Source organism: Macaca nemestrina, chromosome 8 (assembly GCF_043159975.1).
Source record: "Macaca nemestrina isolate mMacNem1 chromosome 8, mMacNem.hap1, whole genome shotgun sequence".
Lineage (NCBI taxonomy): Eukaryota > Metazoa > Chordata > Mammalia > Primates > Cercopithecidae > Macaca > Macaca nemestrina.
This window is the reverse complement of record NC_092132.1, coordinates 131,102,885-131,123,021: the sequence shown is the minus strand read 5'-3', so window position 1 is coordinate 131,123,021 and position 20,137 is coordinate 131,102,885. Positions and strand designations below refer to the sequence as shown.

Sequence of the window (20,137 nt, the reverse complement as noted above, 5' to 3'; positions counted from 1 at the left end):
GCTTCTGGGTCTGCCTGCTGGAAAGCAGGGTGGTTCTAGGTACAATCCAGTAGATGCCTCCTCAGAACTGCCAGGAAAGCCGTGTCCTTGGGACACAAGATGACAGTCAAACTTTGGACCACAAGAAAGCCAGTCAATAGAAGCCAAATTTTATCTTACTCTTTCCTTACAATGCCGGATGAAAGAAGAGATAAATATATATATATAAATATATATACACACACACACATATATATACAAGTTAACAGATCATTAGGAAAGTAAAAATCATAAATGAAATTCAGCTGGAATGCCAGAGCCCAGGACAATGGAAACTATTCAAGTTAGAATCTGTGGGGTTGCAAATGGGTGCAGTGGGTCACGCCTGTAATCCTAGCACTTTGGGAGGCCAAGGTGGGAAGATCGCTTGAGGCCAGGAGTTTGAGATCAGCCTGGCCAACATGGCAAAACCCTGTCTCTACTAAAAATACAATTTAAAAAATCAGCTGGGCCTAGTGGCGCACACCTGTAATCCCGGCTACTCGGGGGCCTGAGATGGGGGGATCACTTGAACTCGGGAGGCGAAGGTTACACTGAGCCTAGATCCCACCACTGCACTCCAGCCGGGGTGATAAAGCAGGACGCTGTCTCAAAGAAAAGGAAAGAAAAAACTCTGTGGGGTCACAATGTGGTTATTGCTGGCTTCGTTGCTCGGGTCTAAAGAACGAGGGATGTGACTGGGAATAGGCTTAGCCTCCTGATTCTGAAGACAGGTGAAGGAGAGCAACCACCTTAGCTTCAGCTGCTATAACCTCGACCAGGGATTGAGAAACAGGACAGCTGCTCCCTCCAGAACTCCCTAGAAGGGCCTGCGGTTTACCTGAGCTCAGAGATGCTTTGGGAGAACAATCTGTGGACAGGCCAGGCTAGAAAACCCAGAACGTCCCTGGTGCCCTCCCTGGTTTCATTACTCCAGCCTGAACTTCCGAGGAGCTTGAGGGGTCCTGGAGGGGCAGCCTTATCCACAGTGTGACCGGCACACAAAGCCCCTAACCCCCACCGGAGCAAGCCCTGGGTGCTGGCCACATTCTGTACTCACTATACCAAGAACTGTTTCGCCAACTCTTTTTCCTATTCTGCCAAATCAAAATGAATCAATTAGCTAATATTTACTAAGTGCCCACCATGTACCCAGTGATAAAGATCTGGACTGATGCTGGTGAAATTCAAATACATTTAGATGTAAAAGGTCTCTCCTGTCATAAACCAAGCACCACTTCACGTAAGCTGCTTAACTCGTAAAGCCTTGAACACAAGACGGGGTTTGCTTGTTGTTTTTTTTTTTTTTCCAGGCACCTGTTTCTTCCTGTCCTCTCTTTGACATTATTCCTTTTAAAACCCTTGATGGATTCCATGTCCACAAAGATGGCCTTTCCAGTACTCCTGGTCTCTTCGTTGATATACCTCCTCTCTCAGGGACTGTCCTCCATCCTGCTCCAGCCGCTGTCCCATGGTCTCTCATTACCAGAGATTGTACCCTTCAATATCCATTTCACCCTTCCTGCTCTGTACCCACACACAGCTCCCTTCATCTTTTAGTAAACTTCTTGTGTCTCCATCTGAACAGAGACCCGCAATCCAGTGATCACAGCAGCTATGCACAATCCTACAACTTCTCCATGTATTACCACCCTCCTTACCCAGCACAGTCTCCATGGACCATGAGTTTAATCCTTCCCTTTCATATTCCCGCCACTCCTTGAACTTTTCACTCTTCACCATGCTTGGATGGCAAAGTCCCACCTGGGTAAAAACCTGTCTCCTACTACCCCATGCCTGCTCCTAATAGGGAAAAACCACAACCCCCTTGTCTGACAACAGGTAAGTTTTAAATTGAGGTTGAAATAAAATTGTCACTGGAAAAATACCCAGTCACTGGAAAGCATTTGTTATAAAATAATGAGCGTTGGAAAGCCTGGAATGGAAAACATGAATCTGAGGTTACCCCTGGATCGCTCAGCCAGTCAGATAAACAGAGATGTGGAAGTATCAGACATTTGTTTAAAGAAGACAGAAAGTGGGTTCTAAAGCCCAGCATTTGCTAACTTCACTTCCATGGCTCTCATCGCTGCCAGGGAGCCCAGAGCGAGCTGCAGAGAACATGTGACGCTATGCTGTCTCCTGATCCAGTTATGCCAACAGGAAATTTTCAATTGCATGGAGGTGAGATGTGTGAGATGGGACTTCCTTTCTCCTATAATTTCTAGAATAACAGAAAGTTGGAAGGGAGGATAACAGTTATCAATTTCAGTGACTCCCAAACCTGTCACTTTACAGGCTTCCAAAAGAGACAAGAATCCTGGGCTCCAGCCCAGATCTTTTAAACCAGATTTATGGTGGGTTGAGGTCTGTGCTATTCTGTACTTTTAAGCTCCCTTGGGCGATTCTTATGCAGTCAGCATGGCATTAGCCCTTTAGTCGAGGACAGGAGTGTGGGCAGCCCTGTTTTAGTCCAGCAGCCAGACTTGTGCTGAGGTCTGGGCTGCAGCTCAGCCGGGGGGCGGGTGTGGGAGCTTCCTTTGCCTGGCTGACCCACAGATGGGAAACTCTTAGCTCCTGGAAAAATGTTTAAAAAGAAACAATGCCCTCCACCCTCATCTCTTTCCCATTTGGGAACATGCACCGTCAGGGTTTCAGGAGTTCTTACAGAGCCCAACTTCCAGATGGGGAAAATGAGGCTGGAGAGGACAAGTGTCTTCCTACAAAGTGTGGTGTCAGAGGTCAGTACAGACTGAGCTCTAGGTTCAGGGCTTCAAACCTGTCCTGCCTCAAAGCTCTTAAAGCAAAGGTTTTGGGGGTTTTTTGTTTGTTTGTTTTGAGATGGAGTCTCACTCTGTCACCCAGGCCGGAGTGCAGTGGCGCGACCTCGGCTTACTGCAGCCTCCGCCTCCCTGGTTCAAGTGATTTTTGTGCCTCAGCCTCCCGAGTGGCTGGGACTACAGACACTCGCCACAATGCCCGGCTAATTTTTGTATTTTCAGTAGAGACAAGGTTTCCCCATGTTGACCAGGCTGGTCTCGAACTCCTGACTTCAAGTGATCAGCCTGCCTCAGCCTTCCAAAGTGCTGGGATTACAGGCATGAGTCACCGCGCCTGGCCAGCTCTTAAAACAATTTTTAAAAATAAATTAATAGCCGGGCGTGGTGGTTCACGCCTGTAATCCCAGCACTTTGGGAGGCCGAGGCGGGCGGATCACAAGGTCAGGAGGTCGAGACCACGTGAAACCCTGTCTCTACTAAAAATACAAAAAAATTAGCCGGGCGCGGTCGCGGGCGCCTGTAGTACCAGCTACTCGGGAGGCTGAGGCAGGAGAATGGCGTGAACCCGGGAGGCGGAGCTTGCAGTGAGCTAAGATCGTGCCACTGCACTCCAGCCTGGGGGACAGAGCGAGACTCCGTCTCAAAAAAAAAAAAAAATTAATAAATTTGAACCTCACAGGGAGGAAAGAATAGGCTAACCAACAGTGAAAAAATCCAAAGCATCCTGTGCCTATCGTGAGCAAGCCTGCAATAGCAGGTTAGTGTTAAAATGATGAACTCCACGTGCCAGGACAGCGGGAGGCGTCAGGGAACTCAAGCACATGGGAGCCTTTGTGAGGAAGAGCAAGAGGTTTTCCTAACAGGGAATGATCTGGAGTAAAGTGCAACTTCCCCTGGGCTGGCACAGCCCCCAGGCAGGGAATATGGGGTAGAGAGAGGAGCACAGGCCGATTTCACCCCATATGTGGGGTCACCAACTGTCCTGGTTTTCCTGAGGTTTTCCCAGGATGTGAGACTTTCTGTGCTAAAGTCAGGAAAGTCCTGGGCACATCGGTATGGCTGGTCACTTACTGTGCCCCTCCTCAAATGTCCCCCACCCCTGCCTTACTGCAGGGTGCAGCCTGCGTGTGCTCGGAAGGATGCCAGCCCCTAGATGGGCATCACCAAGAGTTTACACTTTTCAGTGCGTGCAGCCTCCTCTCCCAGGCTGACCTCAGGGAAGGCAGCTCTGGGCCCTGCCAGGTGACAGCACTCAGATCCAAAGCACAGAATGTTTACCTTCCCCCTTGCCGTAGGAGGAGCTGGCAGTCCAGGACTTGGCCTCCACATAGCCCAGCTCCCGGCAGACGACGTGGGCAGCGTGGATGGAGAAGTCGTCATCACACACGGTACCCCACTGGCCGTCGTAGTACACCTCCACCCGACCCTCGCTGTGCTTCCTCTTCTGTCCGGCCAGGCGCAGCTGAATCTTGGCCACATTGGCGGGGGCCTGGGGCTGGTGATACTCGGGAGCCGGTTGCTGGAAGTACTCGGGGTAGTGGGGCCAGCTGTCATACTGTGCCAGGCTCAGGGGGGACAGGAGGGCCAGCACAGCCAGGCAGCTGCAGAGGCGAGAGCACGGAGGCCTCTCCATCCCTGTCTTCGAGCTGATGATCCCACGAGGGGGCCCTGAGCAGCTGGGAGGGACAGGCGGGGTACGGAAGCAGCAGGAGCTTTCTGGAAGACAGGAGAGATGTGTTAGGATGAGAACGTGGGGCTACGGAGACCTACAAGGAGAACGAGAGATTTCATACCCCTTGGCTTAATATGGAAAGCTCGTCCATTCTCGACACCAATCCAGCCCCACTCCTACCTGACGTTTTCACCACGCAGGGCTAGGAGGTCCCACCTCCTTTACCCACCGTCTTCCCGAACTCTCTGGAATGCTTTTTCCAGTAGAGTTCCTGGCAGGAAACAGAGCACACTCCAACTTAATTTGCGGAGAGTTTTTTAAGACTACAGACATGCAGGCAGAGTTCTGCGGAACTAACAAAGGCTGGTGTCACACCCTAGGGCTGGTGACTCAGGGGGGCTGTGACCACCCTAGGCTTGAAGGGAGCCTGGGGGGTGAGAACTGGAGAGTGGCAGAGGGAGCTGTCTCTTAGGAGCCTTCACTGGAGAGTCTCAGAGCCAACCCACAGCAACGGCGGGGATGCAGGAGGGAGAATAAATACCTGACTCCCTTTCCTCCCATCTTTGAATCTTTCTGGTGCCTCCTATTAGGCAAACCCAGCCCCCTGCAACTCAAAGCCAGTGGCAAGGGAGCTGAGCCCATTGGGGGAGCCTGCATGGGCCGGTCTCCTAGAACATGGGGGCTGGTGGAGAAGGAGCAGGTTTGAAGGGGCGAGGGCAGGAGATTCAACACACCCACCCTCCATTAAATGAATGGCACCCCAAAACACTACAGGAGCATTTGCTAGATGAATTCTAATGTTCCTGTCAGCTTTGAGGGCTGCAATGCTAAACGAGTTTTAAAATCCTGAAGGTCATGGTCATCGTATCTGGTGGAACCTACCTCTGAGAATTCCCGAGTGAAATCACCTAGCAAGAAGACCTTGTGTATCTTGGTCCTCTCGTAATTCAGAGAAAAAAGGAGACTATTGTAAAAGGACCGCACGTGTGACTCAGAGAAAGATGCAGGGCCGTAAAACAGGATAAGCAGGTGGAAACTTAGGTGGGGGCATAAGGTATTTTATTTTAACCCTATGCAGAGTAGGCTAATCATATTCTTCCGGTCATGGCACACTACCTTCGAGGACGGTCTGGGTAACTTTCCTGTAGTCAGAGCTGTCCAGAGCTGCCCATGGAGGGATGATCTGCCTTGGAGAGAGGCAGTTCCATATCTATTGGGCGACCAGCAGCAGCCAGTGTCCCAAAGAGGAGGCTGGAGTGGAGATGTTGGAGCTTGGGGGACAGTCAGAACTGAGGATTTTGGAAAGTTTTCTGATGTTGCCAGAGAGCCAGCCATCCTCATCCTGTGACTAACAAACAAGGCCAGAAAGTGATGGAGGGTTCCTGTGATAGCTCCTGACCAACTAACCAATGCACAGCCTGATCCGCTAGTGGTGTGACTCTGAAGGGAATCAGGGTCCTGGCCATGCACCATTCCCATCAAAGCACATCTGCATCCTCAAGCTTACCTATGTCTCACAAGAACCTTGGGGAGTGGAAGAGGCAGGTACTATCAGGATTCGTATTTTACAACAAAATCAAGAACCAGAGAGGATTAGAGATTTTACCAGAGTTGCACAGTTAGTGCAAGCAAAGCCAGAGTGGGTCACTCCCAATCTGCCATCCCATATAAAAAGTCCTGGTTCAGCTTGGATACAAAAGCCTTTATGTGTGGCACGCACCTACCTCCCCTGCTTCAGTTCCCACGATGGTGTCTCCCTTCCCTCACCCCAGCCCTGCCCATGGCACACGTCCCATCATATCAGCCTGTACCAGCTTCAGCTTTTGTCACCTAGAACAATGTGCCTCCATCCCCTCCCCTCCAAATGGCACATGGTGCAATCCTTCCTGTTCTTCACGGAGACCTTCCCAGGTCCTCCTATCAGATTGAATGTCTTTCTGCTTCCCTTTGACATCACATTTTGCTTGTGCTTTACACTGTTGTCATGTCTGGCTCTGCCACCGGACCCTCAGGCTCAAGGGACAGAAACCACCTCTTTGTCATTTCTGCTCAGCAACGCATCTGCCTCTGGATGTGTCAGGCTACCTTCTAGTAGATAAAGCTTCCTGCCAAGAACAACTAGAAAAGGAAGGTAAAATACTAAAACATATGTTTGAAGACATGAGAAAGTTACCGAGGCAGCAAGGACTGAAGGTGACAAGAATCCAGAGAGATGGGAAGGGCATTGAGGTGAGGCTCACATTTGCCTCTGTGTTTCCCCGGAAGACACTCGCCAATTCCACGGCAGTGATCAACAGGCTGAGAAGCTAAGCAAAGCTGCAGGCAGCCTCTAGGGACCGGGGAGACTGGGAGTTCAGAACCTGCCAAGGACAAAGGGACCCGTTAAACAGCCCAGGCTCTCAGATGCATTCCTGAAGAGCTGCACTCTAGCAGCCAGGGCATAGGAAGGTCTGACATTCCCATAAATGGAATACCAAAGGAGAGGAGAGAAAGGATGTGCAGAGGAAATAATGGAAGAAATAATGGCCTAGAATTTTCCAGAATGACAAAATTCATCAAGCCCACACAGTGTAGTTTACAAGGAAAACCACATCTGGGCACATCGAAATCCAACTGCAGAGAAGACAAGACAGAAAGAAAAATCTTAAATACAGTCAGGGTAGAAAAGCTGTTACCTTAGAAAGAGCAGCAGAAAGACTAACAGCTGGTCCCTCAACACAAATAAGGAGACGTTAACAGCACAACATTTTCAAAGGGCAGAAAAAAATGTCCGCCCAGAATCTATGCCCAGTGAAGAGAATGAAGGTAAAATAAGGACATACCAGATAAACAAGAGAGGAGCGAGTCTGTCACCAGAATATCCACAAGACGGAAATGCTACAGGGAATTCTTTAGGCTAAAGGAAAAATCATCCCAGATGTCAGTATGGAGGCGTAGGAAGGAATGAAGAGTATGAAGAGGGAAACGATGTAGGTAAATCTCAGTAAAGTTCGAGTGTGTAAAACAGGAAAAACATCCTGTGTGGGGTTTAAAATATACGTATGATTAAAATGTATGGCAACCATAGCACGAAAGGCAGGAGGGCATTAAATGGAGCTCAAGTGGTTTGAGGTTCTTGTGTTGTCTGGGGAAGTGGTAAAAGTACTATTGTCTATTAGATTTTTAGGAAGTCTAATAGATGCATGCTGTAATCTTTATAGGAATCATTGCAAGAACTACTAAAAGTAGAACTAACAGGTTAATAAGGGGGGGTGGTAGCATTAAAAAATACTTGATTAATCCAAAATTGAAGCAATAAAACAGAGAAAAAGTAACATGAAACAATTCTTACAAATAGAAAATACTAGATGGTGGATTTAAACTCGAATATATGAGTAATTACATTAGATAAAATAAATACTCCAATCAAAAGACAAAGATCATCAGAATGAATATAACAAAACAATTTAGCTTTATATTTCTTTCTTTTTTTTTTTTTTTGAGACGGAGTCTTGCTCTGTTGCCCAGGCTGGAGTGTGCAGTGGCGCCATCTCGGCTCACTGCAACCTCTGCCTCCTGAGTTCAAGCAATTCTCCCGCCTTAGCCCCCCGAGTAGCTGGGATTACAGGCATGCACCACCACGCCTGGCTAATCTTTGTATTTTGAGTAGAGACGGGATTTCACCATGTTGGCCAGGCTGGTCTCGAACTCCTGACCTCAAGTGATCCAACTGCCCGCCTCGGTCTCCCAAAGTGCTGGGATTACAGGCTTGAGCCACCGCACCCGGTCTTTATTTTTTTTGAGACAGGGTCTGCTATATCACCCAGGCTGGGGTGCAGTGGTGCGATCAAAGCTCACCACAGCCTCAACCTCTTGAGTCCAAGAGATCCTCCTACTCAGCTGCTCAGCTTCCCGTGTAACTGGAACCACAGGCATGTGTCACCATGCCTAGCTAGGTTTTGGGGTTGCTTTTTAATTTTTAAATGTATCCTCATCTTGTGGAAATTAAAGACAGAAAGCCAATGAATTGCCAAAGGTCACACAGAGTGCTTGGCAGGCAGCTAACATTATAAAGCACCCCCACGTGCAGGCACTGTTCTCAACGCTCTAGTGTTTTAATTCACTTGATGTGGTAGGCACCGTTATTACCCTTGGGAGGAAACTGAGGCACAGAGAAGTTTGATAGCTTGCCTAAGGTTGCGCTCACGGTAAGTGCAAGCCAGGATCTGAAGGCAGTGGCAGGCTGACCTGGGTTCTGTCCCCCACCGCAAAGCTCTATTGCCCCCAGCCTGTCTATCTCCCTCCCCTGACCTTCCTACCCCATCCCCCAAGGGCTGCAGAGACTTCCAGATCCTCTAATCCTATCCCAGACAGAAATGAAAAAAATACGTGGTCTTGCAACGTTTTAAAAGACATATTAGGCTGGGCATGGTGGCTCACACCTGTAATCCCAGCACTTTGGGAGGCCAAGGCAGGCAGATCACGAGGTCAAGAGATCGAGACCATCCTGGCCAACATGGTGAAACTCCATCTCTACTAAAAATACACAAATTAGCTGGGCGTGGTGGTGCGCGCCTGTAGTCCCAGCTACTCAGGAGGCTGAGGCAGGAGAATTGCTTGAACCTGGGAAGCAGAGGTTGTGGTGAGGAGAGATCACGCCACTGCACTCCAGCCTGGTGACAGAGTGAGACTCCGTCTCAGCAAAACAAAGACATGTTAATCTCTGGATTTGTATATTTGTAAACTGCTCTACCCATTTTCCTGGATTCTCCAATCTGTGGGAATGCTTTAGTGTTCAACTCCTAAATCTTTTCCAGAACGGGGCTCCTGAATTTTTTGCCTCTTTTGTAGGGCCTTCGCCTACTCCCTCCTCTGGGGGATTGTAACACATTAAACCCAGCTGCTTTCCTCTCCGTTTAAAAATTACTCAAGTTTTTTTGTTGTTGTTCTTTATAGTGAAAGTTACACAAGCTGGTGAAAAAAATATGCAAAACGCAAACAAGTAAAAGGAAGAAAATAAGAGCTGGGCATGGTGGTTCACACCTGTAATCTCAGCACTTTGGGAGGCCAAGACGGCTGGATCACTTGAGGTCAGGGGTTAAAGACCAGCCTGGGAAACATGGCGAAACCCTGTCTCTACTGAAAATACAAAAATTATCTGGGTGCCTGTAATCCCAGCTACTCGGGAGGCTGAGGCAGAAGAATTGCTTGAACCTGGGAGGCGGAGGTTGCAGTGAGTTGAGATTGTGACACTGTACTCCAGAGAGAGACTCCGTCTCAAAAAAATAAAATAAAATAAAATAAAAGTAAGAAAATAACTTGTAATACCACTGGGGGGCGGGTAACCATGATCAAAACTGTGTTATAAACCTCTCCAGTCTTTTTTTTTTGGTACACATTTCCTTTTAAAAATTGGAATCATTTTCTACCCACTGCTTTGTAAACTGCTTTTCACACTGAACAGCATATTGCAAACGTTATGCCTTATGGAATACTCTTTCATAAGATTTTTATAACATAGTATTCAATCTTACGGATACAGAATAATCAAGTTTCTAATTTTTTTACTGCTGTAAACGTTGTTGTAGTTGAAACTTGGCACAATCTTGGGATAAATTCCTAAGAGTGAAATTGCTGGGCCCAAGGGTTTGTACAAAACAACACTTTTGCAAAACTATATGAACTGCCTTCCAGAAAGACTGTGCCAGTTGAAACCTCCGCCAGCAGTATGTAGGTTTCCCCCAAACCTCAAAAACTCTGGCTATCACCATGTTTGCAAACTTTCCTCCATCTGATAAGCAAAAGAGGGTATTCTGTTTTAACAAGCATTCTTTTTATTACTAAAGAGGTAGAGCTTTTTCTCTCCCTTGCCCCGTGCTTATTGTCCACCTGTATTTCTTTTTGGAGATTACAGCTTCCTGCCTTATACCCCTTTTTCTATTGAGCTTTTCCCTTGTTGCTTTGTAAGATTCATTTTTCACACTGGTATCCTTCCAACCTCAGGGAGGAAACATTGCCAGGCCTTCTGGGTGACCACGATGCCTCCTGCAGATCAGGATGGGAACAGCGAGGCCATGCCAGGTTCCATGGGCGCCAACGTCGTCCCCTCTCTGCTTACATTGCTCACACAGAAGTGGGTGTTACAGGTGAACGGGCACCTGACTGGGCCCCCGAGCCTAACACAGTGCCTGGTGCATGTTAGCTGCTTAATTAAGATGGGTTGGATAATAACAGGGGATGCATGGCTCGGAGTAGACCCCTCATTCCTGGGAAAGACAGGGGAGGGGACCAGGCAAACCACAGCTTTGCTGATGGTGCTGGAGAGAGCCACAATGTCATTATAAACAACTGAGAGCTCACAAAGCAGCTGGAATGAGCACAGGCAGAAGTTCTGAGATTATAGAGATTATAGTTAGGTTGGCATAATGAGTGGGCTCCATTACACCCAGAAAACCAGGCCCCCTTTTTCAGTTTTTATCTCTGTGAAGTAGACACATTCTGACCTGTGATAAAATGCAATCAGCACCCGGGCGCGGCGGCTCACGCCTGTAATTGCAGCACTTTGGGAGGCTGAAGCGGGCAGATCATAAGGTCAGGAGTTCGAGACCAGCCTGACCAACATGGTGAAACCCCATCTCTACTAAAAATACAAAAATTAACTGGGCATCATGGCACGCGCCTGTAATCCCAGCTACTTGGGAGACTGAGGCAGAAGAATCGCTTGAACCCGGGAGGCGGAGCTTACAGTCAGTCGAGATCATGCCACTGTACTCCAGCCTGGGGGACAGAGCAAGTCTCTGTCTCAAAAAAAAAAAAAAAAAAAAAAAAAAAAATGCAATCAGCGAATCAACACAGTGGCAAATCGGAGGAAAAACTTTCTGACTTTATCCTCACTTTTTCCTAGGAGGTGGGAGCCCTGTCCTGAGACTTATAGAACCACTGAAGTCCTGAAAGTCCTAGGTGAAGAAGACTATTATTATGGGCTGAATTGTGTGTCTTTCTGTCCTGCTGTGGTCAGTCGGTCTAGGACCTGAATCCCTCCCTGTCGAAACCCTGCTCCAACATCACTGGTCCTGATTCTGCTGCTAGAACTCCATAATGCTTCCTGCCTGGATCTCTCAAGACTGCCTGGAGATGCTCTTCTCTGGGGTGGACCATTCTCTCTACCTGCTGTGTCTGCTGGAGGCGACTACATCCGATTATTATGGCTGAACCTGCCCCAAATGCCTGCTCCCACCCTCAAGTCCATGTGTGTTTACTCTGGACCCTGACATCTCCAGGGATGCTCTGCCCACACCCAGCTGATCTGACCTGGTGGTCATCTGGTACCTGACATGCCTCTCTGTAGTGGTTTTAAACAAGTCGACCCTATGACCCCAGGTCAAAGTGCACGTAGAGTGGGACCTCTGGCCTTCCTGACTTCAATTGTGTGGGCCCTCCTGCCTCTCTGCAACCCTCCTCCTGGAATTTACTGGCACCACTGCTTCCGTACAGAGGTGATGTTGGATGTCTTGGAATCAGAAAATGGTGTCTGAATCCTGCCTTCCCCACTTCCTAGCTATATTAAGAGCCTCAATTTCTTCTTCCAAATATAGAAATTACCTTCCTTGTGTGTGTGTGTGTGATGGTTAAATGAAATAATGTGAAGATCCCTAGCACACAGCATCGAATCAGTCATGTTAATTTTCTTCTTTCCTTCCTTTGAATCTAGAACCTCTGATTGTGGGGCTCTGTGCTTCATACTTAGTAAATATTGACCGAGTGAATAAGTATAAATTTCTATTCCAATATTCACAACCTATCAATAATACCTTTCCCTCTGACCTAATTACATTGGAATGCAAGCTGACAAATTCATTCCTTGTCATTTTTCATATTAAGACATTTAAGTCTTAAGGAATAATTAGTTATTTCTATGAGGGCACTTTTACGTTTCTAACAAGAAACTCCTAGATGTGAATTTCTAGATATGAATTTTACCTATTGTGCAAGGCTGGAAGTAAGAATATTAGGATTTTTTCATGAGTAGTTGGACCTGACCCGTGCCCTTCAAAACAGCTCGCCTATATGCCTGTTTGCCTCTGAAATTCACTTGTGTAGTAAAGGCAGTAGGCAAATGTTGAGGTACTTTATGGCATACAAAGATCTGGGATCAGAAAATCTCACCCTAGCAGATAATCAAGGCTTATGTCTAGACAGGAATTATGGGTTATAAGGTTGGACCAAGGAGGGGCAGAGCAAGGCACGATCCCAGCCCAGCATAGCTGACTTCCAAGGCAATACACCAGCTCAGCTGCACACACCTGCTGGCCCTAAAGGTAATGAGCCTCCAAACACATGCTGGACATGGGTGCTCCAAAGGGGCTGTCAAGACCTGAGGCAGTGAGTGCTGCTGACACAGAGGGGAGAACAGGCTACCTGCAGTTACTTCTGCAGAACCAACAGGGAACGGCAATTCCTCAAGTCTCACCTCCTCCAAGAAGTCCACTCAGCTTACTTCCAACAATACCTGCAGCTGGCTCAGGAGGCTCGAGGGGTTGGACAGATTTCATTCCCTATCTGAGTCCATTTCCAAACAGATGTCTCAGGAAGGCAGAAGGAAGGAGTAACTTAAAAGGCTTCAGTGGCCGGGCGCAGTGGTTCACGCCTGTAATCTCAGCACTTTGGAAGGCCGAGGCGGGCGCATCACCTGAAGTCGGGAGTTTGAGACCAGCCTGGCCAACGTGGTGAAACCCCGTCGCTACTAAAAATACAAAAATTAGCCAGGCATGGTGGCAGGTGCCTGTAATCCCAGCTACTCGGAAGGCTGAGGCAGGAGAATCGCTTGAACCCAGGAGGTGGAGGTTGCAGTGAGCCAAGATCACACCGTTGTACTCCAGCCTGGGCAACAAGAGCAAAACTCCATCTAAAGGAAAAAAAGAAAAAAGGCTCCAGCTTTCCCACCTCTCAGCATGGACAGTGAAGTAGAAGGTGCGAAGAGGCAATTTGCAGTAACCTTTGGGAGTCTGATAATTTTCTCGTGCACAGACTGGAGGGAACAATTCTACAGCAGTTTCCCTCCGCTATGGACATAAAGACTTTCCTACTCTCTGCCTGTTTTATGTATTTATTTACCACTCCCTGGGCCCCCCGTCCTGTTTGAAGAGGATCATTTCTACTTTTATACAGCAACCTGGACACCACATGGGCTGGTGTGGAAGGTGGGCTTCTGTGAAAGAGAATGTTGGATTTTTTTTTTTTTTTTTTGAGATAGAGCTTTTCACTCCTGTTGCCCAGGCTGGAGTGCGGTGGTGTGATCTCGGCCCACTGCAACCTCTGCCTCCCAGGTTCAAGCAATTCTCCTGCCTCAGCCTCCCAAGTAGCTGGGATTACAGGCACACACCACCACACCCGGCTAATTTTTTTTCTTTCTTTCTTTCTTTTTTGTATTTTCAGTAGAGAAGGGGTTTCGCCATGTTGGCCAGGCTGGTCTTGAACTCTTGACCTTAAGTGATCTGTCTGGCTCAGCCTCCCAAAGTGCTGGGATTACAGACATGAGCCACCGCACCCAGTCAAAATTGGATGTTTAAAAGTAAAACAGAACCTATATTTATTAATCATTCATCAGTATCAATCTGTTTTTGATCAGTAACAATCAGCATGTGAAAAGTGCTAAGACAGGTATTCACTCATTTCATCCTCTCGTCTGGATAAGCACTGCCCAATAAAACCGTAATGCGAGCTACATATGAAATTTTAAATTCTCTAGTAGCCACATTCCAAAAGTAGAATGAAACAGATGAAATCAATGTTAAAGATGTATTTTATTTGATGCAATATATCCCAAATATTATTTCGATATGGAATCAATACAAAAATTATTAATGAGATGTTTTGCGTTTTTTTCTTTTTGTACTAAGTCTTTGAAATCCAGCATGTACTTTGTGTTTGTAGTGCATCTCAGTTCCAACCAGTGCCTTGCAAGTGTTTGGTGGCCCCATATGGTGGTGGCTGCCATACTGCACAACACAGCTTTGGACAACCCCCTGAGCAAGGTATTATCAGCATCCCTATTTTCCTAAGGAAAAACCGAGGGACAGAAAGGCTCCATGATTTTCCTATAGTCACACTGCTAAAAAGTGATCAAGCTGGAATTTGTAACCAGGCCAGCCAGATACCAGAGCAGACGCCCTTATTCACTAATTGTTGAGGTCAGGAGTTCGAGACCAGCCTGGCCAACATGGTGAAATCCCGTCTCTACTAAAAAATACAAAAATTAGCCAGGCATGGTGGCACACACCTGTAATCCCAGCTGCTCAGGAGGCTGAGGCAGGAGACTCGCTTGAACCCTGGAGGTGGAGGTTGCAGTGAGCTGAGCTCATGCCACTGCACTCCAGCCTGGGCAACAGAGCAAGACTCCTTCTCCAAAAAAAAAAAAAGAAAGAAAACAAAATATAAGTGCTCTGTGTCTCTTACGATGTCTTAGAATAAACAAATATGTAAGTTCTCCATCTACCCTTCCAGACATTTGAGGACATCTGTACTAATGGCAGACACATTTCTCTTCTCCATACCTATTAGTCCTTGCTTGGAGATCTTAATTTCACAAAAGAAATAAAAAAGCCTGGTGGAGATATCACAGTGGGGAGAGTTTTTAGAAAACAGGCAGGTCTATTCTCAGCATTCACCTTGGAAGACCTCCAAGGGTGTCTCAACATCGACTGTCTAAGAAGCATCTGCTCCAGTGAAGCCACCTCCGTCCCCATCGTGGAAATTCCAGGACCCTCCTCTACCCTGAACACAAGCAGAGAGCATCTGCCAACTGGGTCAGCAGAACGTGGGAGACTCAGGCCAAGGATTTCCGTAGCTCCCTCCACACGCTCCAAAGAGACGCGGCTTTCACAGGCACACAAGCGTCCACAAGGGGAAGGCCTCCCAAGGTGCTGGGATCACAGGCATAAGCCAAGGTGGGAGGCCCACCTTGGAGAGTATCCTGTTCAAACCTCGTTTGAGTGAGATCTGGGAGCTGCTGTGGCAGATGGCCTTAATTATTCACACAGTTGAGCCCAGGAGTGGGTCATAATTAGAGGGACAAGGCAAGGTGCCGAAGGACTGAAGTCTCCAACTGACACAAATAAAAGCCAGAGACCACCAGGAAAAGTTGGTTGTGCCTGGCTCTTCAGAAAGGGAAAATTATCCCCCTAATACGGTCTCACTGGGTTCTTGACTGCACGGCTGAGAACACTCTTACATTCAATGCAATCCATTCAAGGCTACAACATTTGCACAGCCGATTCTAGTATAAGCTTTGCCAACAAGAGGCACTGTGTCCTTGGGGGGTATCAGAGCAAGATCAGGAAAGAATTCCTTCACATCACAGGGACTTGGGGACTGAGATCAGCTTACCTTCCCCAGGGTCTCGGGCACCTCCCAATGCAGGGGCTCACTCAGACAGCACACAGCACGCCCTTCCAGGAAGAACAGACGGGATGCTCTGCCCCCTCTTTACTGAACATAAGCGGCATTGACTCGTGGCTTATACATGCAGAAATTGGTTCACATCTTATTTCTTCGCTTCTTAGCTCTGTGACCTAGGCCCACTTAGATTTTTCTAAGTCTCAGGATTTCATCTACCAAATGGAAACAACATGTAGTTAAAAACAACTTTTCTGGCTGGGTGCGGTGGCTCACGCCTGTAATCCCAGCATTCTGGGAGGCTGAGGCAGGTGGATCACTGGAGGTCAGGAGTTCGAGATCAGCCTGGCCAACACAGTGAAACCCCGTCTTTACCAAAAATACAAAAATCAGCCAGTCGTAGTGGTGGGCACCTGTAATCCCAGCTACATGGGAGGCTGAGGCGGGAGAATCACTTGAACCTGGAAGGTGGAGGTTGTAGTGAGCCGAGATCACGCCATCTCACTCCAGCTAGGACAATAAGAATGAGACTCCATCTCCAAAAAAAAAAAAAAAAAAAAAAAAAACTTTTATAAGGAAAAATATGAAACGTCTTTTCAAGCCTGCTGTAAAAATCTTAAGTTCCTGTCCCATAGTAGGTTGTCAATAAAAACAGCAGCTAATATATCTTGGTTCGAACTGGTGCTGCCTGCTAGATTCGGGTCAGGTTATTCAAGCACCAGCTACAGTTTTGAGTGATACTAAGCTGCATAATGCAGTTGTTTATATTTAATTTTTATCTTCAGCTTCCCCAAGTGTTATTTGGGGAACTGTGAGCTGCCAAGGCTGAGCCTACGTAGTTCCTTCTGGATCCAGCTCCTTGCAACAACTTAAAAACTAGAAATGGGCTGGGTGCTCATGCCTATAATCCTGGCACTTTGGGAGGCCAAGGCGGGATGATTGCTTCAGCTCAGGGGTTTGAGACCAGCTTGAGCAACATAGGGAGATCCTGTCTCTACAAAAAAAATGTTTTTTAATTGGCTGGGCATGGTGGCAAATGCCTATAGTTCCAGCTACTCGGGAGGCTGAGGCAAGAGGATCACTTGAGCCCAGGAGGTCGAGGCTGCAGTGAGCAGTGATTGTACCACCGCACTCCAGTTCACCGTGGGCGACAGAGCTGAGACTTGTCTCCAAGAAAAACAAAAACAAAGAAACAAAAAATATACACACATACACACACACAAAACTAGAAATGTACATTTACTCCAAAGAATATACAGTATTAGCAAAAAGCTTAATTATCTAAATAAAAAGGTGTCTTCTCATATACTGTATAAATTAGGTATGTGCAAAATTGTGCCACGTCTGCAAATAAGGCTTTTAAGCAGGAGGGTAGGGAAAAAAAGACTTTTAAGCAGGGCTTATATCAACCAGTGCTTGCGGATCTTGCTGAGAGCTGGGGAAGGGGGCTGGGTTGGAGGGAGAGAAAGAGGTTCCAAACCTTGATCTTACTCAAGGTTCTGAGTTGGTCATGAGCAGTACTGTTACAATTGTCCAACAAGCATCATTCATTGGAAGACATCATTAGCCCTTGAAGCACCTGTCACCCTAAGAACTTTCCAGTATACTCCAGAATCCCTGATTTTCTCATCCCAGTAGTAGTATTGTCCTGCTAATGGATGAGTGTTTGAAAATCCTTCATGAAGCCTCACTTAATTTTGACCCAGCAGAGCTAACAGAGGAAAAGAAGAAAATGTAAAACTGGCCTTTCCAGGGTCCTTTTCTTAGACTACCACCTTGATAGCTGAGTCAGTCTGCCTAGGAAGGAATGTGAAAGGCCTACTCCAAAAAATGCTCCACTATCAAGATTTTCCTTGAAGCTACTCAAATTTTTTTCTTCCTCCAAAAGCAATCCCTTTTGAATCATTTCATCATCCACCTAAAAAGGCATTCTGTGTTATAGAATTCACCTGTTTAATGGTACCTTCTGGAAAATCCAGTGACAACTGGCTTCCTAGTTCATTCTTAAACACAGGAGAAACCCAGAACATGGCCTCTGATCAATGACACTTGACCTTATGTCACGCAGTCGAATAACGCCCCATGTGACCAACTGATTCCTAGTCAATAGCAACAATTGTTTTTATTACCAATAGCAGTAACAATTCCTAGTCATGCACAGATAAAGGAAAACACGTAAAAATTATACACTGTGTTTGGACATCATGCTTTTAGATTTTCAAGTGCCCTGACACAACCGGATCCTGATGTGATGCTCATTAACTGCCTCCTTCCCTAATATGAGTATGTGGGACATAGGACTCTCGCAAAGCAGGCTTCAATGGGACCCTACTTTGCTTGCCTGGCCTCCAACAGGCCCCCAGTAAATAGGGAAGTGATTCATTCCTCCCAGCACTGGCTCCACATCTTGTGCCCTGGAGCTCCCAGCAACAGTCCTGCCTGCCCCCAATTTGAAGCATCTCATAAACAACCTGGCAGTTCTCAGCCAGGAACAGTGCCCTACCCTGCCAAGGGCACTTGCTTGCAACCGTGTGGCCCAGAGCTCGGCTGAATTCTTCCCTCCAGACAGAATGTTCCGCTTGACATTTCTGCCAGATGCCTGCATTCACATTTGGGATCAGGGGCTAGGGTGGGGTCTCTCTCCTCCATCAGACCCTCCCTGCCTGGGATTCCTGCTTGGACCAACAGGAGAGATGAATGGTCCTCATTCATGGCCCAGAGCGCACTGTGGAGTGGCGATCCCAGCTGTGGTCTGGGGCTGCTCCTGGCCCCACGGAGAACACATTCCTTTGTGGAAAGAGGCTGTCTTGGCTGAAAGGGGTTTGCTCAGAGAATGAGGGAAGTGGCTCAGGAGCCAGAGGACTCTTTAGAACCACCTTAGACAAGAATGGAGACTTTAACATCAGGCTTGGTTTGGTCTGTCTGGTCCACTTGGCCCTTGGCCAAAGATTCTACTTCAGTCTCCTCCATTTCTGGCCACAAAGTGGGAATGTTCAGGGCACAGTGAGATGGCGAGAAGGTAAGCATACAAAACTGCATTTTTTCCCCAGCCTCCAAAAAGAGGTCTTTGTTGGCATAATTTGTTGTGACCGATGGAGGCTCCCTTCAGCCCACCTCTGGCTCTCCATGGAATCTCATTCTGACCAGGCTGTTTCCTGGGAAGGTTGAAGGTACAGTTTCAAAGACTTTAAAATGTGCCTACCAGAGACTCTCAGATTGGATTAGAGTGCAAAAGCCAAATACATAGTGTCTATAAGACACATCTCTTCTCTGCAGCTCATAAAGAAGGAGCAGGGAAAATCCAAAATTGGTGATTTTGCTTAAAGGCAATTCAGAAGTGACTGAGACAAGCATATCTTATTAGTCTGTTTTCACACCACTGATAAAGACATACCTGAGACGGGGTAATTTATAAAGAAAAAGAGGTTTAATGGACTCACAGTTCCACGAGGCTGGGGAGGCCTCGCAATCATGGTGGAAGGTGAACGGCATGTCTTACATGGCGGCACACATGAGAGAATATGAGAGCCAAGCAAAAGGGGTTTCTCTTTATAAAACCATCAGCTCTTGTAAGACTCATTCACTACCACAAGAACAGTATGAGGGAAGTTGCCCCCATGATTCAATTATCTCCCACCAGGCCCCTTCCACAACATGTGGGAATTATGGGAGCTACAATTTAAGATGACATTTGGGTGTGGACACAGTCCATTCATATCAATGCCCATCGGGTTCATATTACCCAATCCCTACACCCTAAACAAACAAACAACAACAACAAAACAAGAGATGTGGTTTGACTATAAGGTAACACATAAGAATTGGAAAAACATGGCCAGCATCTCAGAGTGGTCTCAGATTCAAATCTGGCTTCTGCAAATGGGGAAGAGTTTTAGGGTCTTCACGGGCTACATAAGAAGTTAAAGTGCTCAGCATAGTGACTGTCTCAGTCACCAAAATTATAAAATCAGCAACAATCTGAATAAAATCCAGGAGGCATATCATCCATCATTCCCATCCACCACTCTTGGGTAACAGGCTTTAATCATCCTCCCCAACTACACACACACTCTCTCTCAGACACATTGTTTCTCAGAGTTAATCATCTATGGCCAAATCGGTCTGAGTTTCTGTGCCACTTTCAAGGCAATGTTGAATCCACAAAAGGCAGGCAAGGGGGAGGTGATCAGAAGCCAAATCCAAAATGGCGTGCAAACTTGGTAAGCAACGAAATCACTGCAAGCAAGTCCAGGGCTTACAGGGATGGGGCCCGTGGCATGAAAACTCCTGGAGG

At 47.2% G+C, this 20,137-nt stretch overlaps 1 protein-coding gene across 1 annotated transcript in view; it reads right to left on the bottom strand.

Moving 5' to 3' along the window:
• The window catches only part of LOC105482063 (lysyl oxidase like 2), a 99,146-nt gene that overhangs the window by 65,734 nt on the left and 13,275 nt on the right, over positions 1-20,137 (bottom strand). The window contains exon 2 of the mRNA XM_011741933.3: positions 4,077-4,514. Within this exon, the coding sequence (XP_011740235.3) occupies positions 4,077-4,431 (355 nt within the window). The 5' untranslated portion in view covers positions 4,432-4,514. The remainder of the gene's footprint in view (positions 1-4,076; positions 4,515-20,137) is intronic.